Source organism: Mustela putorius, unplaced genomic scaffold (assembly GCF_011764305.1).
Source record: "Mustela putorius furo isolate JIRA1106 unplaced genomic scaffold, ASM1176430v1.1 tig00003962_pilon_pilon_pilon, whole genome shotgun sequence".
Taxonomy (NCBI): Eukaryota; Metazoa; Chordata; class Mammalia; order Carnivora; family Mustelidae; genus Mustela; species Mustela putorius.
The window spans coordinates 11,759,613-11,782,957 of NW_025422106.1; the positions used below are offsets into that span (position 1 = coordinate 11,759,613).

At 39.0% G+C, this 23,345-nt stretch overlaps 1 protein-coding gene across 1 annotated transcript in view; it reads left to right on the forward strand.

Annotated features, from left to right (window-relative positions):
- Window positions 1-23,345, forward strand: part of PPM1E (protein phosphatase, Mg2+/Mn2+ dependent 1E) — a 219,936-nt gene that overhangs the window by 183,479 nt on the left and 13,112 nt on the right. The window contains exons 2-4 of the mRNA XM_004747272.3: window positions 10,416-10,534; window positions 18,323-18,522; window positions 22,272-22,460. Coding sequence (XP_004747329.1) covers window positions 10,416-10,534; window positions 18,323-18,522; window positions 22,272-22,460 — 508 coding nt within the window. The remainder of the gene's footprint in view (window positions 1-10,415; window positions 10,535-18,322; window positions 18,523-22,271; window positions 22,461-23,345) is intronic.

Below are 23,345 nucleotides of genomic sequence, written 5' to 3' on the forward strand. Positions count from 1 at the left end.
TCCTGTGTTTTACCTCTTGCCATGGACTGGGATTCAAATCTCCAAATCTTAAAGGACCTGACAAGGTGTGGACCTGCTCCCCTCCCCCAGGGAGAGCCCTGCAGTGCCGCACCTCACACTGTTCTGTCCCAGAAAAGAAGCCACATGGCATACACATGGTGGCTGGCATCTATGATGAATGAAGCACTGTGAAAAGCTGTGACCAGGTCATCTATCCGATGCTCTCCTCTGTCCCCTGCTGTTGAAACAGTGCTCAGTGGTGCTCAGTGGGCCTTTTGTCTTTGGAAACGCAAAATACCTTTTCCAAATGTACTCCAAGAAGGGGAGCATTCTCTCCCAGTGTGAGCTAGGGAACGCCCACACTACAGTGTCTTCTGGAATCTTACATGCTGCTCTCTCTCCTGTGTTCTCCCTGTCTCCCTGACTTCTCTGCAGGAAAAGGGCTTCTTCCCTTCTGTGGCACTGTGGCTTTTCTCTCCCCCAGGTCACATCTCCGGACCTTGCATCTGCCACATTCTCCCTCCAAATGTGCAGTTTTCTTAATCCTCAGATCGATTTCTTAGTTGTTCAAAATGATTTGATGTTGATCTAGCTGTGTTTGAGGGATGAAGCAAGTCCAGGGTCTCCCTACTAGTCCCTGCTTTCTTAACACTGGTCGATTGTTTCAAAATATTAAAGTAGAATTCCTATTAAAAATCTATAAATACTTTTGAAGTTTAAATACATTATCTCCTAATGAGAGGGACTAAAGTCTAAGATAAGTGAGGTGTTGGCACAAACTGTTTGAGTTGACAACAAAAGTGTAACTATGACCATAATTTCCTTTTTGCCAATGGTTATCACCTGTTTACTGATACCAGCCTGTTTCATAGCCTACATGAAGACTTCATTATTAAATGGAGCACTCTTTCATAAGTGTATTGACTTTCTTCTCTTAAGGAACATTCATTCTAAGGAGTTAGAGAATGGCTTAAACATGTATAAATCAGAAAACAGAAGTTTATTCATTCAGCAAATACTGGTCATTGTGTGCCAGACACTGATCTGGGCATTAGACATCAATCACCAGAAACAGATAAAAACATTTGCAGTCAGGTGGGAAGAGGAATGGAGACATAAACAATAAATATATTAAGACATGCATGTAGTATATTAGAAAAGTATAAAGGCTATGCAAAAAGGAAGATTTACAATAATGAGAGGAATTACACATGCAGGGAGGAGAGAAAGAACCATCAAAGGAGACTGAGAAGACAGAATCCTAAGAATTACATAAGAGAGTGCGATGATCTAGAAGTCTAGAGAAGAAAGTTTATCAAAATGGAGGGCATGATGAGTGGATAGGAGCCAGTCACTTAGCTCCTCAATGAGTTGGACGGGAAAAGAGACTGTAGGTTTTAGCAACAGGAAGTTCACATTAGTTGTATTGACAGGTTTCAGTAAATTTGTGCTGTTAAAATTCCTTTTGGTCAGAGAGAAAGGATCCCAAGAAAGACAATTATTGCTAAACTTTCTTCTTTCTGTGGTCTTGTGGTCCTAGTGGTATTTTGACCTTGGGTAAGTCAATGTGTAGCATCTAGATTGCTGTTCACAGAAAACTTAGGATACTGTTGTTTTTGCTTGAATGTCAGCCTGTTAGTGTGAACAAATGGCTGTTACGATTACACTGAAAGCAGCAGTAGGGACTGAGATTTCCGTTGTGAGAACCCCAAACTCAGAACTGCAGGAACTAGTCATTTAGTAGGTATCATCATTTAGATTCAGAAGAGCTAACTAGGAGGATCTGTGATGTGTGGGCATTACAAGCCGTTGACTCCAGGTGGCATTCCTCGAGGTTGCTATAGAAGTAAAGAAAATAGCTTACAGAGGAAAAAATGCAGCCCTGATTTTAACTGTTTAGTCCACTAAGAAAAACAATACCAAGTCAGGTGGAGACTTTGCCTTTTTAATTTTAGTTTAATGTGTTATTCTAGATTTAAAATACATATGATTAACTTGGTGTGTGTGTGTGGAGGGGGTGCTGGTAATCAGAAATTCAACATTTAAGTGACTGTCACCCTAGCAAGGGTATACTGAGCAGACAGAATCATCATAACATGTGGGCCGAGATGAGGCTGCTCTAGACAAGTCTCTCAAAGTTAATTGATGGAAACTTCCCACCTTCAAGAATTTTTTTTACCTTAGCAGTGCTTTGCCAAGACTGCTGAAACACAGCTGTGGGTTCTGTGCCAACACCCACATTGCCAGTGTCAGGAAGGATGTACTTTTAAACCTCTAATTTATCTAATAATGTCTTTAGGGTTGTGTAGGTTTGGCATTGTGATGAAAATTCTTCCTAGCCTGGTTTATAATGAGAATTCAGTTTGCAACCTTAAAATGTATATTGTCTTGATACGCGGGTGGAAGGTACTAACAATTCAACTTAGAAAAAGATCTAAAATACTATCCTGTCCATCTAATGGGACTTATTTATGCATGATATTTGAAAATGAATGCAAAGTAGATGTTTTTATGCCAAAATAATTTATTGTGTTTTCTGCTCTGTACCAAGATGGTGATATACAGTGCTAAAGGAAAGCTACCTTTCAGATTCAGTTCCAGTCTGACTCCTTTTCTTTTTTCTATTGGAAAATGTAGATTGGACTCTTGTCGGCCTATAGAATGGAGATAGGAGAATAAGCTCTTGTAAATAAGTATTTTTAGACAGGCAGGAAATAGTACTCTCTTGTTTGAAATATTAAACTTTGTAACCAGTTGATGATAATATTTTTTTTGTTTATGGTATATGTATGGGTCTTTAAGAAAACAAGCAACACAATATCTGAAGGATTCTTTCCTCACTGCAAGAATTGATTACAGAGTTCAGCTTATGAAGCTTGACAGAGTCTGGATTTTTATCTTACAGTACATAACATTGAGAAAGTCACTATACACAGAAATTCAAATATGCATCCATTAACATAAATAGCTTTAATGAAGTGGCATGATTTATTTATGTGACTAAACTTGGAATTAAAACTGAATGGACCCCTAATTAATGATATTTCAACATTGTACAAAGCTATGAATATCATTTATGTATGGCTTAGATATAAACTAGATAAGGATTTATTTTTACCTATGAATATATAAAGTCTATACTTTGATGCCTAAGCAAACAAGAAAGTAATAAATTGGTATGCATGAAAACGTGTTTCCTTTTGTTCTCAGGATGTGAATTGCTTGAAGACAGGAATGGTAAAGCACTTCAGAAATATCTGTTAACATACATAAATAGCAAAGGATCTTTCTTGGACTGTATTTGAGGGCCTTATCATGATTAATTTGACTTTAAAAGAGCCAGTCTCTTAAAATGACACACACTGCCAAAGTTAAAAAAAAAAAAGTTGAATCCTACTCTACTTCAGCAGTGTAATAACAATTTTAACCGCAGTTCTACAAACTGCTGTGAGTTTTGGCCATTCTCTGGTATTTGCTCTGCAATACATTTGCCAAACTTTGAGACCTTCATGCACCAGCATCGTAAATGCTTCTGTCCAGGGCTGTATGAGAAATGATGAAAGAAAGCAGTTTACTATGTTATTATCATGTTAGTTATTCCTGGTAATTCTCTTAAGAATGACAAGCTCTAATGATAAGCTTTTATTTGACTTGTATCAAATAGTCACTGATGTGAATGTTTTAAAATATATTTGCAATTCTGATTTTTCAGAAATAGTCACTTTGATTTCAGTCAAAATCATAAGAACTTATTCATGCTAAGTGTTACAGCTTTCTGACAGGTAGAGATAGCTGATGTGGGTGAAGTGTCTAGCTAGATGTTTTATATCTAGCTATTAGTCAGCTAATCCTCCTCCCTGCTTCACTGAAAATATTTTCATTCTGTCTGACAAAAAGTAAAAAATTACATTAACTGTGACTAAAAATGTATTGCAGGTGACACATTAATGAGACTAATGGTTCTTCCATTATTCTCTAAAGTTTTCACATTCTTACCTTTGGTGAACCTAGATTCTAGGTATTTTACTAATTACCCTAAAGATGTCTTTTTCTTCCTTGGTAGTAGGAGGAATTCTAGGGAATATGATTACAATAGAGGTTTTTAGGTAATTTTAATATAAATTTTGAAACAGAAGGACTAAGTAAATCTTATAGTTATATACTAAAAGTCCACTTATGCAAAATATTTGGATGTCTCCAGTTAGTCAAAGTAAAGCATGATAGAAAGTTAAAAGTCAAGCAGTGCTGAGAGAGTTTATTTAGGTTTATGAGAAAAATTTAAAACTTATAAAAAAAAAACTCAGTTAACTTAGCATGAAAGGAGAAATGGATAGCATTTGGATTTCAAGGGATGTCATCAATTTATTTCATAATTGCTAAAGGGCAATAGCTTTCAAAAATTATCATAATCAAGATTCAGTATGTACTCATATGTTAATACAGAGTACTTAACCTTACCTCATATTCCCTAGTTCCTATTTTTTTTTAAAAAAGGGTGGCTGGGGGGTGGCTGGGGGGTGCCTGGGTGGCGCAGTGGATTAAGCCTCTGACTTCAGCTGAGGTCATGATTCCAGGGTTCTAGGATCGAGCCCCGCATCGGGCTCTCTGCTTATGGGGCTCTCTGCTCAGCTCTCTCTCTGCCTGCCTCTCTGCCTGCTTGATATCTCTGCCTGTCAAATAAATAAATTAAAAAAAAAATCTTAAAAAGGATGGCTGGAATCGAGTCCCACTTCAGGCTCTCCTCTCAGTGGGGAGCCTGCTTCTTCCTCTCCCTCTGACCCTCCACCCCAAGCCTGGCTTGTGCTCTCTCTCTCTCTCTCTCTCAAGTAAATAAATAGAATCTTTAAAAAAAATGCTGGTCACATTCATAAAATTCATTTCATTAACCACTAGTGGATTGTAACCTACAATTTGAATAATACTGATGAATGATGATAATGATCATTTTCCTTTTTTTTTTTTTTTAACCCTTGAGGACTTCAAATATAAACATGGCCATTTTATTTGTTTCTAAACCACTCAACCACTCACTTTCTTGGTCTCACCTAAACCTTATTATCACAAATACTGCTCTAGCTCCAAAATCCTATACACATCTCAGACTACAATACTTCATCTTTCTAGGTTGTGTGCCCAAGTACTCCCTCTAGTTGTTTAATTACATTTAGACCACCTGATTTATCATTCATTTCTTTTCTTTCTTAACCCATTTAACGTTCATGGTCTAACACTATAATCACATGCTTGAAAAGATACTAAATTACAATGTTTCTTTTTCACCTGTTAATACTCACCTTGCAAAATCCCAAACCTTAATGAATTAGACAATTCTTTTTACCAACACATTTTCCAGCGCATGGACATAGATGGAGAAAATTGTACAACCAGAAAGACTGGTTTTATTTAAAAATTGTCACAGTGTTTTAGCAGTGACAGTCCTACTCTGACATGACTGTTTCATACCTACTTTCTCTTCATCCCTTCTGCCCCATATACTTGTATCCTCACCACCCAGTTGATAACCTAACCCATTGGTTCTCACAGTGTGGTCCCTAGCCCAGCAGCATGCACCACATCTGGAAACTTGTTAAAAATGAAAATTCTGAAGTCATACTTAAGACCTAGCGAGTCAGAAACTCTGGGGATGGGACCCAGCAATTTGTGTTTTAAGAAGCCTTGATGCTGATGCCTATAAAAGTTTGAGAACTACTGATCTAACCCCATACTTCATTGAGAAGCCATTCTCCAGAATGGAAGCTCCAGAGATGGGTTATTTTTGTTTTTGTTTTAGAAGTATAGTTGACATACAGTGTTAGTTTCAGGTAAACCACACAGTGAGTCAACAATTATACATTATGAAAAGTTCGCCACATATAGTAACCCATCTGTCACCATCCAAATTTAGTAAGATATTGACTGTATTCCTTATGCTGTACTTTTCATCCCCATGACACTGATCTTATAACTGGGGGTTTGTACCTTTTAATCCCCTTCACCCCTTCCCAGTTCCCTCTCCACTGGCAACCACTACTTTGTTCTTTGTATTTATGAGTCTATTTCTGGTTTTTTGTTTGTTCGTTTGTTTTTTGGATCCCACACAAGAAGTGAAATCATATGGTCCTTTTTCTGACTTATTTCACTTAGGTCCATCCATTTTACCGTGAATGGCAAGATTTCAGTCTTTTTTATAGCTAACTTTCCATTGTATATATATATATACCACACCTTCTTTATCCGTTCATCTGTGGATGGACATTTAGGTTGTTTCCTTATCTTGGCTGTTGTAAATGGTGCTACAACAAACATAAGGCTGTGTATATCTTTTTTTTTTTTTCAGCATAACAGTATTCATTGTTTTTGTACCACACCCAGTGCTCCGTGCAATCTGTGCCCTCTATAATACCCACCACCTGGTACCCCGACCTCCCACCGGTGCCCCACCCCTTCAAAACCCTCAGATTGTTTTTCAGAGTCCATAGTCTCTCATGATTCACCTCCCCTTCCAATTTCCCCCAACTCCCTTCTCCTCTCTATCTCCCCATGTGTATATCTTTTTGAGTATGTGTTTTGACTCTCTTTGGGTAAATCCTCAGAGATGGAATTACTAGGTTGTATGAGATCTCTTTTAATTTTTTGAGGACCCTCCATGCTGTGTTCTGTAGTGGCTGTACCAATTTACATTCTCACCAACAGTGCATGAGGGTTCCAAAGGCAGGAGTTTTTGTCTTTTTTGGTCATTTGTATCCTGAGCACCAGAACAGTGCCTCAAACACTGTAAGCCTCAATATACTACTGTTGATACAAACCTTTAGATGGGAACTCTCTGATTTTCCTACTAAGAAATCTAGAAACCTCCCTGCATCTTTACCCATTTTCTTCCTTTCTTTTCCAACTGGTGAAATGTTCCTTATGCTATCAAAGGTCAGCAATTTCCAGATATGTTTTGGATCGATCTTCTTCCTGCCTTCTCAGGAGCTTCACTCCTTTGGTCATCCCCCATTTCCTGCATTATCTTTCAGTCTTTCTCTACTAGATTACTTCATTTAGTAAACAGTCACATTCTACACCATGCCAAAATAAGAACCAGCCCTGTCCTCAAATGCCCTTTCAGTTACTGCCACACCTCCTTGCCTCCCACTTACCCATTCTAATCTTATTTTCACCTCCACTATTCAATGTTCTTAACAAAGTCAATGATTTTTTGAACATCTTTATTGAGATGTAATTCACACAGCATAAAAGTCACCCATTTAAAATATACAGTTCAGTGGTTTTAGTACATTCATAACTGTTTAACCATCACTAACTATTATCCAAGATTCAGAACATTTTCATACTGCAAAAAGAAACCTCCTACCCATCAGCAGTTACTCCCTATTCAACTCACCTCTCTGCCCTAGAATACTGCTGCTATACTCTGTTTCTGTAGGTTTGCCTATTCTGGACTTTTTATATAAATGGAATCATAGAGCATGTGGTCTTTTGTGACTGGCTTTTTTTTTTTTTTTTTTTACTATTTTATTAAATCTCAACTTTTATTTCAAACTTAGTGTTTGTTTTATAAGGAGAATTTGGTAAACATAGAAAATATCAAAAAGACATTAAGAATTACCTCTACCCACCATGTCACTCCCTCCCTTGCCTAAAAGGCACATGAAGTCCTTTCTTCCCTTATCTAATTTCATTTCCAGTGGTCAGACTTTTAAATATAATCTCACTTGTGTGATATGTGGAAAGGTAAACTTTCACTGAAAATGCATTTTTTTTTGCCACTGTACTAGATGGCTTTCTTTTCTACCCCAAACCACTCCCTATACATCTCAGCTTTGATCCTTGTCCTGGGTGCCTTCTTTGTTCCCTATTTTTCAGTTTGCTTCCCCTGTGGAAGGCACTAGCAGAAGTTAAGAAGATGGGAAGAAAGTAAGGTCAGGGTGTTTGTTAACTGGGCTCCTATCACTGGGCTCCTGTGCACAGGCTTTACGTTTGTAGTGTGGACTGCTGTGTCTCTGGGATCAGAGGCTGCTCCTTCCTCCCTTGTGATTTCAGGCTTTGAAGTTTTGTGACTGGCTTCTATTGCCATATTATTTCTAAGGTTTATCCACATTGTAGCATGTATGAATATGCTGCTTTTATTTATCCAGAATCAGTTGATTGGTTGGTTGGTTGTTTCTACTGTTTGGTATTAAGAATAATGCTGCCATGAACATTCAGGTACATGTTTTTGTGTTGCTGGGCTATGTAAGAGCTTCAGCATTTTTAAGGAACTGCCAAAGCAGCTGTACCAGCTACAAGAATATTGTTGTGGCTTGTTTTAGAAAAACAGTCTGCCAAATCTGTTATTTTTTTAATTTTAATTTTATTTTTTAAAAGATTTTAATTATTTATTTGAGAGAGAGAAAACAAGTGAAAGCACAAGGGCAGGGGTAGGGAGAAGCAGACACCCCGCTGCGTAGGGAGCCTGATGCTGTGGGGCTCAATCCCAGGACATGGTGATCATGACCCGAGCCAAAGGCAGCTCCTTAACTATCTGAGCCACCCAGGTGCCCCTGCCATGTCTGTTCTGGCCACATAATTCACATCCTTCACACATTTAAAATACACTCCCCTGACTCCCACCCCCCATAATGTCTCCCAGAGTTCTATCCCTTATCGGCCTCAGGCTCAGACTAGAGGTTTAGGAACTCAGTGAGGTCAAGTGCAGGTGAGATTCCTTGGGTACAATTTCTTGATGAAAGCCTCTTCAGTATAATTCCACTTGTTATAAAAATGTGGTGACTAAAGGAAGCAAACTATCTGGGCACCTGGGAGACTCAGTGGGTTAAGGCTCTGCCTTTGGCTCAGGTCATGATCTCAGGGTCCTGGGATTGAGCCCTGCATCCAGCTCTCTGCTCAGCGGGAAGCCTGCTCCCCGCCCCCCACCTCTCTGCCTGCCTCTCTGCCTCCTTGTGATTTCTGTCTGTCAAATAAATAAATAAACTCTTAAAAAAAAACCTATTTAAACCCTTCCTAGAACTCCCCAACATACAGTGGTGAGGCATGAGATAACTTTCCTATTCTGAAAGGGTTTGGAAAACGAGGCAATTCTCTTTTTATAATTTCTTCCTATGTGATGCAGTCTATTTCAGTAGTTTTAAATATCATCCATACATTCATGACTTCCAAATTTCCTATCATCTCTGAGCTCCACACTACAATGTCTAATAACTTTCACTTCATTTGATACCTTCATTAGGGTATCTCAAAGGTATTTCCAACTTAACATGCTTTAAAATTAACTCTTGTTTTCTTCTTTACCCTTTGCTTCCACAAACCTGTTCTTTTCCTGGTTTCTCCGTCTAAGTGAAGGATGCCACCATTCACCTAGTTGCTCAGACCAAAACCCAGGACTCAGTCTTAATTCTTTTCTTTTATTTCTATATTCTAATAATCAGCAAGTTCTGTATTTTCTTTTTTTAGAATATATAATTTTTTTTTCAGTTTCACCTGGATTACAACAATCTCCTTATTGGCCACCCTCCTCATTCTTTCCGATTTCCTTTAGCACAGCAGTTAAAGTTATATTTTAATTAATATGTCTGGGTGTGGCTTGCTCTTGCTCACAACCTTCAGTAGCTTCCCAGTGCACTTTTGAGTGCGATCACTTTCCTTTCCATGATCTATATGGTTCGTATAACTGGCTGTTGCCCGTCTCTCTGACCTTATTCCCTGCCGTCTTCCCTCTTTATCCACCGTACTTCATCTTCTCTGGGCTGTTTTCAGTTCTTCACACATACCAAGCTCTCAGAAAGGATCTATACGCATGCTGTTTTCTCTGCCTGGAATGTTCTCTCCCAACTTCCCAAATCCACAGAACCGAATCTTTCTTATCCTTCAAGACATGGATTCCTGACCCTCCCCCTTCTATAATTCTGTACCCTGTTTGTTTCTTTTATAAAACATCCCAATTTTAGGGGCACCTGGGTGGCTCAGTGGGTTAAAGCATCTGCCTTCGGCTCTGGTCATGATCCCAGGGTCCTGGGATCAAGCCCCGCATCCGGCTCTCTGCTCAGCGGGGAGCCTGCTTCCCTTCCTCTCTCTGCCTGCCTCTCTGACTACCTGTGATCTCTGTCTGTCAAATAAATAAATAAAATATTTAAAAAAAAAATCCCAATTTTAAGTAGTGTCCTGTTTGTTTACTTATTTATCATCTGTCTCCCTAACTAGATTTTAAGCCCTACTGGCCATGTCTGTGTTACTCACCAGTGTATATCCAGAGCCAAGGTAGAGTGTATAGCACATAATATGCACTCAATAAATATGTCTTGAATAGTGTTTAAAGACACAATTTTGTTTTGAGACAGATATGTTAATAATTGGTAATAATATCAAATGTATTATTTCCTAATTCTTACTGAAATAGGCCTTTTTTATTTCAGTAATTGCCCTTCCTTTTTGGCTGCTGCTTTAGCCAGAGCCACATCAGACGAAGTCCTTCAGAGTGACCTTTCTGCACATTATATCCCAAAGGAAACAGATGGCACAGAAGGGACTGTGGGTGAGTACCTTTTCTACATTATTTGTTTAAAAATACTAAAATATTCTCATGTATAGTAACCACAGAGAATGTCTACACATATGAAATCTAATTATGTTTACCCACTTGTTGATTTTATAGCGGTAGCAAGAGAAAAAAATGCATGTATTTCAAACTAGTCAATAAAAAGAGAGAAAAAGGGATGCCTGGGTGGCTCAGTTGGTTAAGCACCTGCTCTGGTCATGATCCCAGGGTCCTGGGATTGAGGACCCACATTGGGCTCCTTGCTCGGCGGGGAGCCTGCTTCTCCCTTTGCCTGATGCTCCTCCTGCTTGTGTTTGCTCATGCCCTCTTCTCTCTCTCTGACAAATAAATAAATACAGTCTTTAAAAAGAAAAAAAAAAAGGAGGGAAAAAGAAAAATACAGGTATATTTTGAAAATATGATAATTGGAGCAAGAGATTAATATAACAATATTATCCAAATATGGTCTGATAATATCAGAATATTAACAGAATTAATAAAATGCCTAGATAAGTGGAAAGAGTAAAGTGAGAAGTGTGAAGACACAACAGAAAAGATGAGAGAGGGAGGGGAGAGAGTTTGAGCAAGACATACTTTAAATATTTAGCTTACCTTTAATAATCCAAGTAAAAAAAATCATATAAAAATTAAAGAAATCAGTTGTAACAAAACTTCTCATTAATTATATTAATTTTTTTAAAGATTATTTATTTATTTTTTTGACAGAGATCACAAGTGGGCAGAAAGGCAGGCAGAGAGAGAGGAGGAAGCAGACTCCATGCTGAGGAGAGAGCCCAATGCAGGGCTCGATCCCAGTACCCTGGGATCATGACCTGAACCGAAGGCAGAGGCTTAACCACTGAGCTACCAAGGCGCCCCTATTAAATTTTATTTCTACCAATAAATAAGTAGAGTTCTACATGACAACTATGTAACATGTGATTTCATTGCATGGATCACTGTACATCTTTATTCCAGGCAAATTAAGAAGCTTTATTTATTTATTTATTCATTTATTTGTTTATTTATTTATTCTTAAGGATTATATTTATTTGAGAGAAAGCACAAGCAGAGGGAGTGGCGGGCAGAGAGAGAGGGAGAAGCAGGCTCCCAGAGGAGTAGGGAACCCGACGTGGGCTTGATCCCAGGACCCTGGGATCAGGACCTGAGCCCAGGGCAGATGCTTAACCACTGAGGTTCTCAAGCGCTCCTAAGAGGCTTTATTAATGAAGGCATATTTATTAACATATTAGGCTTATACATATTTTACATGATCTAAGGAAATAGCAGTTTTTGTAAAAATTAGGAATTCCTGGGGTGCCTGGGTGGCTCAGGGGGTTAAGCCTCTGCCTTCGACTCAGGTCATGATCTCAGGATCCTGGGATGGAATCCCACATCGGGCTCCACACTCAGCAAGGCGCCTGCTTCTCCCTCTCTCTCTGCCTGCCTCTCTGCCTACTTGTGATCTCTGTCAAATAAATAAATAAAATCTTTTTAAAAAATTAGGAATTACTACTCAAAATTGTTAAGGAATTTTAATATTTCACTTTGTTCTATTATAAGCATTTGCCTTTAAATATGGTGCATAAGGAACAGAGCATATATTAATGAATGAGAATGAGATCCCAGAGAACTTGAGGCAGATACAAAAGTAAATATATCTGTTCTTCCTCTGTCTTTCTAGATCATTTTTTTTTCTAGATCATTTTTGATAGAAAATTGGCAAGAAAGGAATTCCTTCTCTTGTTTTTACTGAGAGTAGTTGATTCGCTTGGAACCAAATTGCTCCAGAGTCAACTTGGATGGAATTCCTGCTACAAAGCATTGGTCTTTCCTCTGGTACTGATGCATGTCGTGAAAGCCCTGTAATGAAAGATGAGGGAGACGAACTCGGCTTCACGGCAGCCTGGGCGGTGGCTGACTCAGCTCCAGCTCAGTACAGTGACATTAACGACTAATGAGTAATTTACAGCTGTGAGGGGGTGGATTGTTACTTGGGACAATTTTCTCTTTTTTCACACCCTTTTTTATTTTATTTTTCCATTTCAAGCAGCAATTATTTATATGCTGATGTTCTACACTCCCTGCAGAAGGAGAATACTTAACGTAGCAAGACTGGAGTGTAGCCCAGCATGCTTGCTTTAGAACTGAACCCCCATAAGATAGCAAAGTGAAATGAAGAGGTTTTTTTTTTCTTTTGGTGGTATCATTGGTCATTCTGATTTTCTATTTTTTCAAGAGATTACCCAGTGTTGTTTCCTTGCCAGGGTTGTGATTCAGAACGATCTATTGTAATTCTAACTCTTTGCAAATCCTTAATCTCTTTAACCCAAATCCCTCAGTTTGAATTGCACTGAGGAGAATCTGGGGGTGGGGGTGGGCAGACAGGGTTTATCCGTATGCCAGAGTGGGAGAGGAGCATGCTGGGTAAAGCCTGCACTGCTGGTTTCAAGGCACTCAAGTCCCCACTGAATGCCTTTGCCTCTCAGTTGTTTCCAAAAATAGACTTAAAAAAAAAATCCTTAACCTAAAGTTCTTTTCATGTTTATGTCATCTCTACCAGAGTGTTTGCTAAACAACCTTGTATCTCTCGGTACAAATTTAGTTTGGCAGATATAGCTCCTCTTCAGACAACCTAAAATCAATTTGAAATATCCCAATGTAAAAATTAAAAACAAGAAGGGGAAAATTGTCACTAACACAGAGGAAATTAAAAGAATTTTTTAAAAAAAGCCTTTATTTATTTGGCAGAGAAAGAGAGAGAGAGAGCACAAGCAGGGGAAGCCGCAGAGGGAGAGAGAGAAGCAGGCTCCCTAGTGAGCAGGAAGTCCCATGTGGGACTCAATCCCAAGACCCTGGGATCATGACTTGAGCCAAAGGCAGACAGACACTTAACCAACTGAGCCACCCAAGGCATTCCAGAGGAAATTAAAAGAATTATGAAAACTTCGTGTAAATAAATCTGAAAACCTGGGTGTTTTCTAGAAAAATACAAATTGACAAACTTAACCTAAGAAGAAAGAGTTTAAGATTGTCAAGGAGCTATCTTCTAAAAAAGGACAAAGAATAGGTAATTCTCCTGGTGAACATGTTTAAATGAGCAAAGATAGACAATTCTAATGGTTTTTAAAATGAATTATCCAATTGCATATGGAAGGAAAATTTGCAAAACATAAAACTGATATGAAAACTTGCCTGAAATAAAGCTAAAGAAGGAAATGAGAGATCAATCTAAGTATCAATGTAAAAAATCCTAAGTAAAATATTTGTGTATTGAGTACAATAGTTTATTCATTCATTTATTGAGGGCCTACCATAAGGCTCACATTATGCTGAGACCATAAACAAAACAGAAAAAATATGAAGTCCATTAGGATAATTGATATATTAAGGTCAAAAGAAAAACACCAGAATAATCTCAAAAGATGCCCAAAGAAGCATTTTATAAAATTCAATGACCCATTCCTAATTTTAAAAGTATACGTAAAAAGTAGAACTAGATGAGTACATCTTGGACTTTGTAGGACAAAGTTTGGCTCAGACCAAAATCTAGCATGTATGCATAATGTGTACTTAAGAATTTTTGGTTGCAAGCAACCACTAACACAACTCAGACTAGCTTTAACAAAACAGAATTTATTGGCTCCTCTTTAACATATGGGCTACACAACTAGATTCAAGGCCTCACATGATTCATCTTAACCCAACATTTCTCCAGATCTCCGCTGTCTTCCTCCTTCCCTCCCTTCCTTCTTCCCTCCTTTCCTTCACCCCGTCCCTTTCTCTCTCTCTCTCCCTCCCTCCCTCCCTCCATTCCTTCTCTTTCTCCCTTTCTTTTTTTCTTTTTTTGAGTTGGCTCCACATCCAACATGGGGCTCAAACCATGACCCTGAGATCAAGAGTCATTTGCTCCACCGACTGAGTCAGCCAGGACTTTAATTTTGATTTTATGTTCAGCTCCATGTGGTGGCAAGATGACTGCTAGAAGCACTAGGTCATCATCTGCCCATCATCTGCTTACTCAAATTAAGCAGCAAAGTAAGAGTAACTTCACTCAGTTTTTCATACATAAATCGCAGGATTCACTCTAACCAGCTCAGCTTGGATTATTTCCAATTCCTGAACCAATCAGTATAGTCAGAGGAATGTGGTTGTCTAATTAGCTAGACTGGATCCACATGTTTTACCCCCAGATGCACATGGACTGCGAGTAGAGAAGGAAATGTCCCTGGCAGAAAGAGGAATGTTTGCTAGGTGGCAAGTAACACATTAAAGCAAAGTTCTGACTCAAAATAGGTAATAAAGCAAAATAACTAGGAATAAATTCATTAAGAAATATGATGTCTTCGGACACCTGGTTGGCTCATTTGTAAGAGTATGTGACTGTCTATGTCTGGGTTGTGAGTTTGAGCCCCACATTGGGAACAGAGATTACTTTAAAAAAAAAAATCCTGGATCCTATGTTAAAACCCTACTGAGCAACATAAAAAGGATTTAAATTAATGAAATAATATAACTTGTTCCTAGATAAGACTCAATATGAAAAGACATCAAATTTTTTTGCAAATTACTCTACAAATTCAAGATGATCCCAAAACAATGGCAACAGATTTCCCCCCTCAAATTTGCCAAAATAATTAGAAAACTCATCTGGATGAATAAACAGGTCAAACTACAAATTGACATCTTTTAAAATTAATATTAGGTAGGAAAGCTAATCCTCCTGATCTGAAAACATGTTATAAATTATGATAGTTATAAAATAATGGTACCACTATAGAAATAGGTGGAGCGATCAGTGAAACCTATAGAATAGATGATAAAAAAGCATACATTTTTTAGTAGTTACTTTATGTAAGTTTGCATATCCATTTATTCAGTAAACATCTAATGAGCCCTTGCTATCTGCTAGGTACTGAACTATGACTAATCAAGTACGATTAAGACACAATCTGTATCTACAGTCTAATTTGGGAAATGAAGAGCAGGGGTGTCAGAGTCAGACAGACCTGTGATTGAAATGGTTTTACTTGTTTGTGAAATGTTCCAGAGACAGAGGACGTAACACACACTTAAATAATGTTATCTATTGTTATAAAATGTGGCAAGAGCTATAGTAGATGGTGTGATGGAAACATAAGGGAAGAAGCAACTGGGAGGGGATAGGAACAGATATACTGGTTTACTAAATATTAGAGGAAACTGGTATTGCCTCCCCTAACCAGTTGAATCTACCCAGCGCTGCCCCCAAAGACAGCACAGTGATGGAAATGTTCTCTACCTGCCATTGGTCATACATAGTTACGGAGCATTTGAAGTATAGCCAATGTGACCCAAACACTGAATTTTAGGTTTTACTTAATTTTAATTAATTTAAACTTAAATGGCCACATGTAGCTAGTGAGAAACCTTACTTGACAGTGCAGGTCTATATAGTAAGAGTAATATACAAGCCAAAGAATGATATAATGGTTTCTATTATTTGGGAAGCTGAGAACTATCCTGACAGTTAATATCAGTGATTTGTTTCACCCTCACTCCACTCTCCCTCAGTGTTTCCAAAATCACTTACTGTTTTGCAATCCTCTGTTGTGATTGAGTCAAACCCACACCTATGCTGCTGCAAAGACCAGTTGGGTTGGAGTGCTACAAATAGGTAATTGCTGGCTGAAAGAGATCGTTTCTGGCAACTGGTGCTTTAAAAAATAAAGACTGAAGTTTGTCAAAACAATAAAAATACTAGCTTGTATTTTTCCCTCTCATATACACCTTCTCAGGTTCCCCTTGTATAGGCACCTCCCCAGGTGGCATTTGCTTGCTAAACTTCCTTTCTCTTTTAAATATACCCTTGATTTTCAGTTATATAAAAATGTCAAGGGGGATAGAGCCAAAAACATGGTTTACCAATGTATACTATGTTAATGAGAAGAAAGGCAACTGAAAACCTTCAGATAAGCTTTCTGAATATAGTCACTGTTGGAAGGATTTTGAATAAGAAAACAGGTAAATGAAGTTGCAGATTAAAGCAACAGCAGGGAAAGAAACAGAAAAGTTCCTGGGCCATTCTAGAACACAAAGTCTCTCTCCTGTGGGATCTGTGTTCTAGAGCAGAGGAGTCACGTGCAGCTATTGCCCATCTGGTACACGTTTTCTCAGGCTGTCAAGCTATATCTGATTTAGTAAAGTGGAAAAAAATAAGAATTTTTGAAGAATTCGAAAGCTTTTTATCTGAGATGTAGGAATCTCTAAAATATTGGCTTGAGAATACTTAATCTCCCCTTGGTTATTTAATAGCTGCATCTTGAGTAGAGGGCAGCTGGAGCTGGGGTGATGTGAGATACAGTCTCTTCAGCACTAGTCAGTATTGCCTGAAAGGTTTACACACCTGTCCCTCCATCGAGGGCTGCAAGTCAGCCTCCCAAGTCAGCTTATCTACTCCACTTGATAGGTCAAGTAGTAGACTTAACAGTCTAAGGTGAAGAACCCTCTGGTTGTCATCTCCTTTGTTCTACCCAGGGTTACACCCATAAGACAGAAGTTTTTTTGTTTTGTTGTTGTTGTTTTTTAAAAAAGATTTATTTATTTGATAGATCACAAGTAGGCAGAGAGGCAGGTGGGGGAGGGGGGAAGCAGGCTTCCTGTTGAGCAGAGATCCCGATGTGGGGCTCGATCCCATGACCCGAGATCATGACCAAGCCGAAGGCAGAGGCCTAACCCACTGAGTCACCCAGGTGTCCTGACAGAGTTTTTTTGTTTTTTAAAGATTTTATTTATTTGATAGAGACATGGCGAGAGAGGGAACACAAGCAAGGGGAATGGAAGAGGGAGAGCAGACTCTCCGCTGAGTAGGGAACCTGATGTGGGGCTCAGTCCCAGGACCCTGGGATCATGACCTGAGCCAAAGGCAGATGCATAGCGACTGAGCCACCCAGGCACCCCCTAACAGTACTTTTTTCCTTAGAAAAGTACTTTTTTCCTTAAAGAATTAAAAAAAAAACTTTTACCACATTTGTTAACCTTTAGCTAAACTATTTAAGCTGTTGCCAAAAACTTTTAGGGAACTGGAAGGAGGTAAAGGAAGAGGTCAGAACAAAGACAGAGACAGAAAAAGTTTATCAAACTCTCATTCCTGTAGTTGGTAAATAAATGATGTTTTCATAAGTCTTTCATAATCCAGTTGGTTGGATAACTACTGTTCATCTTTCAGTCATTCATTTTCTTTTTAAAGATCTTATTTATTTATTTATAATTTGACGGAGAGAGAGCACAAGCAGAGGGAGCAGCAGGCAGAGGGAGAGGGAGAAGCAGACGCCCCACTAAGCTGGGAGCCTGATGCGGGTCTCGATTCCAGGACCCCGAGACCATGACCTGAGCCAAGGGCAGATGCTTAGCCAACTGAGCTCCTCAGGCCCCCCTTCAGTCATTCTTCTAAGCAGGGGGAGTTTGGCTCTCCAGATGATAACCACGGCAACCAACAAAAAGGGAACCAGTGCTCGGAGAACTTTGAGGGTTGGAAGAAATCCAGTCTAGGAGTAGATTCAACCCTGGCCAGAGGTTTTCTCCTCATGACATAAGAATATCATAGTGGCAGTTGCTGGGTGATGATTTTCTACTAGATTGGTTGTCGTTTTCTCTCTTCAGAAGCAACATTTCATTTCTCTTCAGGAGGAACTTCTGTTGAGCAGGTACTTGATGAAGGTGACCTACTTCTGTCTTTACCAAGCAGGCAAGTGAAAAGCAGCTTTACAAGGCTCTTCACTGGGGGTGTCTGTGTTTCTTTCACAGAGATTGAAACAGTGAAATTGGCCCGTTCTGTCTTCAGCAAACTGCACGAGATTTGCTGCAGCTGGGTGAAAGACTTCCCTCTCCGCAGGAGACCCCAGCTTTATTATGAGACGTCAATCCATGCCATCAAAAACATGCGCAGGAAAATGGAAGACAAACATGTCTGCATTCCTGACTTTAATATGCTCTTCAATCTAGAGGTAAAGGGCCCTTCTCAAGAGTCAATGAGATTTAAAAAAAAAAACACCTTCATGGTCTTATTTTTCTATAAAGAGAACTTCTAATATACCTCTAATAGTATCCTGATGGTTTGGAATAGGACTGACGGCAGAGGGGCACAAATTTGCTTGCATCAGAAAACAGAAAAGAAACTATTTTATGTTATTTTGGTTTGTTTGTTTATTTTTAAGTAAAATCTACACCCAACGTAGGGCTTGAACGCCTACTCAGAGATCAGGAGTCACATGCTCTACTGACTGAGCCAGCCAGGTGCCCCGATTTTATATTATTTGAATAGGTAATATATTCATACGGTTCAGATTGGAAAACAAAAATCTCTCTTGTCCTTGTGTCTTGGACGCTCAGTTCCCTTCCATGAAGGCAAGGGAAGTTACTATTTTTTTGTGCTATTCTATAAACTATAATATAAGCATCAAAGAAAATTGCCATGCTTCAATAAAGCTGTTTTTTAAAAAGGAAACTACAGGACAATCAGATGGTGTTTATTAAGTTCCCACATTACTATGTTGTTGAAGCAACGTAAAACACAAACATAAAAGGATGACTTTAAGACTGAGACAGTTTTCTGATTTACTGTGATTCTCTTTTTAAAATCTCAGTTTCTGAGATAAGGAAAGTAGATGGAATTACATTTCATGAATCTCTGTGACTGACAAATTGGATCATATGAGTCCTGTCAGCTTAATAACCATTTTCTTGTTATCTTTCTCTTCTTTTTCTATTAACTGTATTCTGTTAGTGCCAACAGAGATAGGTTTGTTTCCTCTGCCTGTCACTTGCTTCTTTTCTTCACTCAAGTCCATAACTTAAAAATTACAATGTAGTAATTTATACAAAGCACAATATTTCCTTTATTTAGCAGCTAAATTTAAATTTTAGCTAACTGTCAAGGTCTGATAAGCAGTGATGGTAGGTTGGTAATTGGTGCTTATGGTGCAAAGATAGATCAGCTTTGTTTCCAAATTCCTTTAGAATATGTGAATATCCTTGTTTCCAACTGCTACCATGCCCATGCAAATGTTACCTTAAAGGTGAACTTTAATGTGACAAACAATCCTCCTATCACCACACCCACTTGAAATTATACTCAGATCTGAGGGCATTGTTAATGTTCATTGACCTGGTTGGTTTTCATTTTGCTTCAAAATCAGCCCAAAGGCCTAACTCAGAAAGGAACACCTTGCTTTAGAGAAACAGTTTTGAAGGCAATTTGGCAACACATACTTAGAATCTGTATATTTTCACTACCATTGATCTGGTAATTTCACTTTTAATTTTATATCATAAGGACACAAATGCAGGTAATTCTTACATATATGTTTTGACATAAATGTCTTACATAACAATTTCAATAATAAACTAGAAATGATCAAAGTCATATAGGGAGTAACTATAATATGGTCATAAGATGTATAGTACATATTCATTTCAAATGTCTGAGTAATAATGACATGGGGGAAATGCTAATGATATGCTAAATGACAAAAAGGATTAAAAATTTTATGTATAGTATAATTCTAATTTTGGTTTATCTAAAATATATATGTAGAAAAAAGACTGGTTATCTATGAATGGTGGGATAATATAGATTTCTTTATTAGTCCAAATAAACAATATATCATCTTTATAACAGGGAAAACTTTTCTTTATTTAAAAGGTACACTAATTTTTTTAAGAGGTCCACTTGGCTGTCTTCTGTTTCTTTGGATGCTATATTGTTTAAGAATCTCCCTACCAATCTGACATTGTTTAAAGTTATACTCTCATGGCCTCAAAAAGGTATTGTTGTTCCCTCCTTCTTTGTGATGATCCCACATCAGCTCACTCATCATGTAAAAACTGCTTAGATATGCTGTTTTTCAATTTTACCCATATCCTACCAACTGAGTTGTTTAAAAATGAGTACTACCTTAGTATAGGTAGAAATTCTCCAGATCAGGACTTTTTTTTCAAGATAGTTCTGTTTAATTAACTAGTTGTAATGTCTGTGTTAGATGTTGATTCCATAATATTTGGGTATTTTTACTCTGTGGACATTTATATTTGGTACTTTTGTAAATGTAGTATACTCTTTAAAAAGAATTTTTTCTGGGATGCCTGGGTGGCTCAGTTGGTTGGGCATCTGCCTTCCACTCGGATCATGATCCCAGGGTCCTTGGGATTGAGTTCTGCATTGGGCTCCACCTGCCTGCCACTTCCCTCTGCTTGTGTTCTCTCCCTCTCCCTGGCAAATGAATAAATAAAATCTTTAAAAAAAAAAAAAGGAATATTTTTTAAAAGATTTTATTTGAGAGAGGGAGGAGCAGGGGGAGAAGGACAAGCAGAGACCATGCTTGAGTGCAGAGCCCAACACAGGGCTTGATCCCATGACCCTGAAATCATGACCTGAGCCAGATTAAGAGTCAGACCCTTAAACAACTGAGCCACCCCCATGTGCCTAAAAAGAATTTTTTCAAAACAGATATACCTGTTGTTTTAGTAGTTCTTCCAAATCCCTAGCTAACAAATGAGGCAAAAAGCACAAGAAAATTACCTGATTTACTTTGTATATTTGATTTCCTTTGAATGACAGGGCCTAGACTCAGTTCCTAGAGCCCAAGTATTAAGTCAAAGCTTGCACATGAAAATGATTACATACTGTTGCCTAAAGGGAGTCCAGGACTCGAGTGAGCATTCAGTGAGCTACAGATCTCTGAAGTAAGTTAGATCTGAGATGTACACACTGGAGTTGAAGATAAAGAAGCAAACTACTTAATGGCTTAAATGTAATATTGTGATTAGGCTTCCTTTGTCAAGACACCATTGGTTTAGAAGATCCTCCTCTGGCAGTTGCCTCAGTGCTTCAAGCAGTGGATGGCCCAGAAAGTGTGAAGCTAAATCTTGGTTAGGGGATGAGGCAAAATGGTTATAGGGCATTTGGACATCTGATGTGCTTTAAGTTTGGCTAACCAATTTAGAGACTCTCTTATTTACAGTGAGTGTTCAATGTGATTATGATTTATGAAGAAGATACTGTAGTTTAGAAATATCTGTATGCTTTCATTATCTCTGTATTTTATTTTTTTTTCCTAGATTTTATTTGAAAGAGAGATCGCAAGTAGGCAGAGAGGCAGGTAGGAGAGAGGGGGAGGCAGGCTCCCCGCTGAGCAGAGAGCCCAATGCGGGGCTCGATCCTAAAACCCTAAGGTCACAACCAGAGCCTTCGGCAGAGGCCCAACCCACTGAGCCACTCAGGCGCCCTCAGTATTTTAAACATCCTAACATAATTGGTCTTGGGCTGAAGGCCAATTATTTCCTATTGTTCTTAGTTTCTAATTTTATTAGAATACTTTCATTTTGAAAAAAATACGCAATCCAGAACAGCTTTTGCTCAATTCCTCCTCATCCTTTCCCTTCCCTCCCCCCTTCCCACAACTTGTAACAGCAGTTTTAAAGCAACTGCCTGTGGGCGGTTTCCATGGTACAAGACGACAACTTTCACCGACAGGGCACTTCAGCCTGAGCTAATTGGCCACGCTGTGTTGCAGTGTTGGGTGCGTAAACACAGATGCCCTAGTACTGCAGGTATGTTAGCGGGCGATCAGGCATGTCGAAAAAGAGAAGCACGTTGTCTCCTTTGTCTAGGTGACGGGAGCAGCAGAGAAGGACTGGGTCATTTGAGTCAGGCTGTGCCTCACTTCCTTAACAGTTTCTGTTTTTCTTCTGACAGGACCAAGAAGAACAAGCCTACTTTGCCGTATTTGATGGCCATGGGGGAGTGGATGCTGCCATTTATGCCTCCATCCACCTGCATGTTAATTTAGTCCGCCAGGAGATGTTCCCCCACGATCCCGCAGAGGCCCTGTGCCGGGCCTTCCGGGTCACTGATGAGCGGTTTGTGCAGAAAGCAGCCAGGGAGGTATGCTGTTTTCTCAGAAATTCCAACCACGAATGCACTAGCTGAGCTCACCTGTAGTTCAGGAGCTGTTTTAGATCTTCTCTTCTGGGGCAGGCATTATTTAAAGTTCTTTCAAGCTGTATTCTTGACCCACAATATTGGATTCTGTTGTAGTTCTAATTCCCTCTTCAGGGTTTTAGTGGGGCGATATGATGTGCTATAGAGAAACTCCTAAGTTATAATTTTCTAGAAAGCCAGTCCCTCGCTGGATTTGGCAGGTGAGTTTTAGCTTTCTTATTTACCAGTGCCTGTCAGCTTCACACCAGGACCATCTCTCTAAGCAGACTTTTGCTGACAAAATCTGGATACGGTGATTAAAACAATGGACTAAAAAGGAAACAGGAGCTGGATTACTCCCATACGTTTGGTTCTCAGTGGGTTGGCAGTGTTTCACTGTGTATCTCTTGAGGGAAAATGTGCTTGGAGAGCGAATCCTTAGATGATTCTTCTCTTTACAGGAAGAAAAGTCAGAGCTCATGTCCTAGTTTCTTAAGGTTAATCAGACCTAAGGTTTTTTACTCTGAATGAGTGACAGGGGCTCTATATTAAGATCTAAAAGTAAAAATTTTGATCTAATTATCGTTCTGGGCATTAGTATATGATTAACTACAGTACTCCATTTCTAACTGGGGGCCAACAGCAAGATAATAATTTTTTTTAAAAGATTTTATTTATTTATTTGACAGAGAGAGATCACAAGCAGGCAGAGAGGCAGGCAGAGAGAGAGGAGGAAGCAGGCTCCCTGCTGAGCAGAGAGCCCGATGCGGGGCTCGATCCCAGGACCCTGAGATCATGACCTGAGCCGAAGGCAGAGGCTTAACCCACTGAGCCACCCAGGCGCCCCAA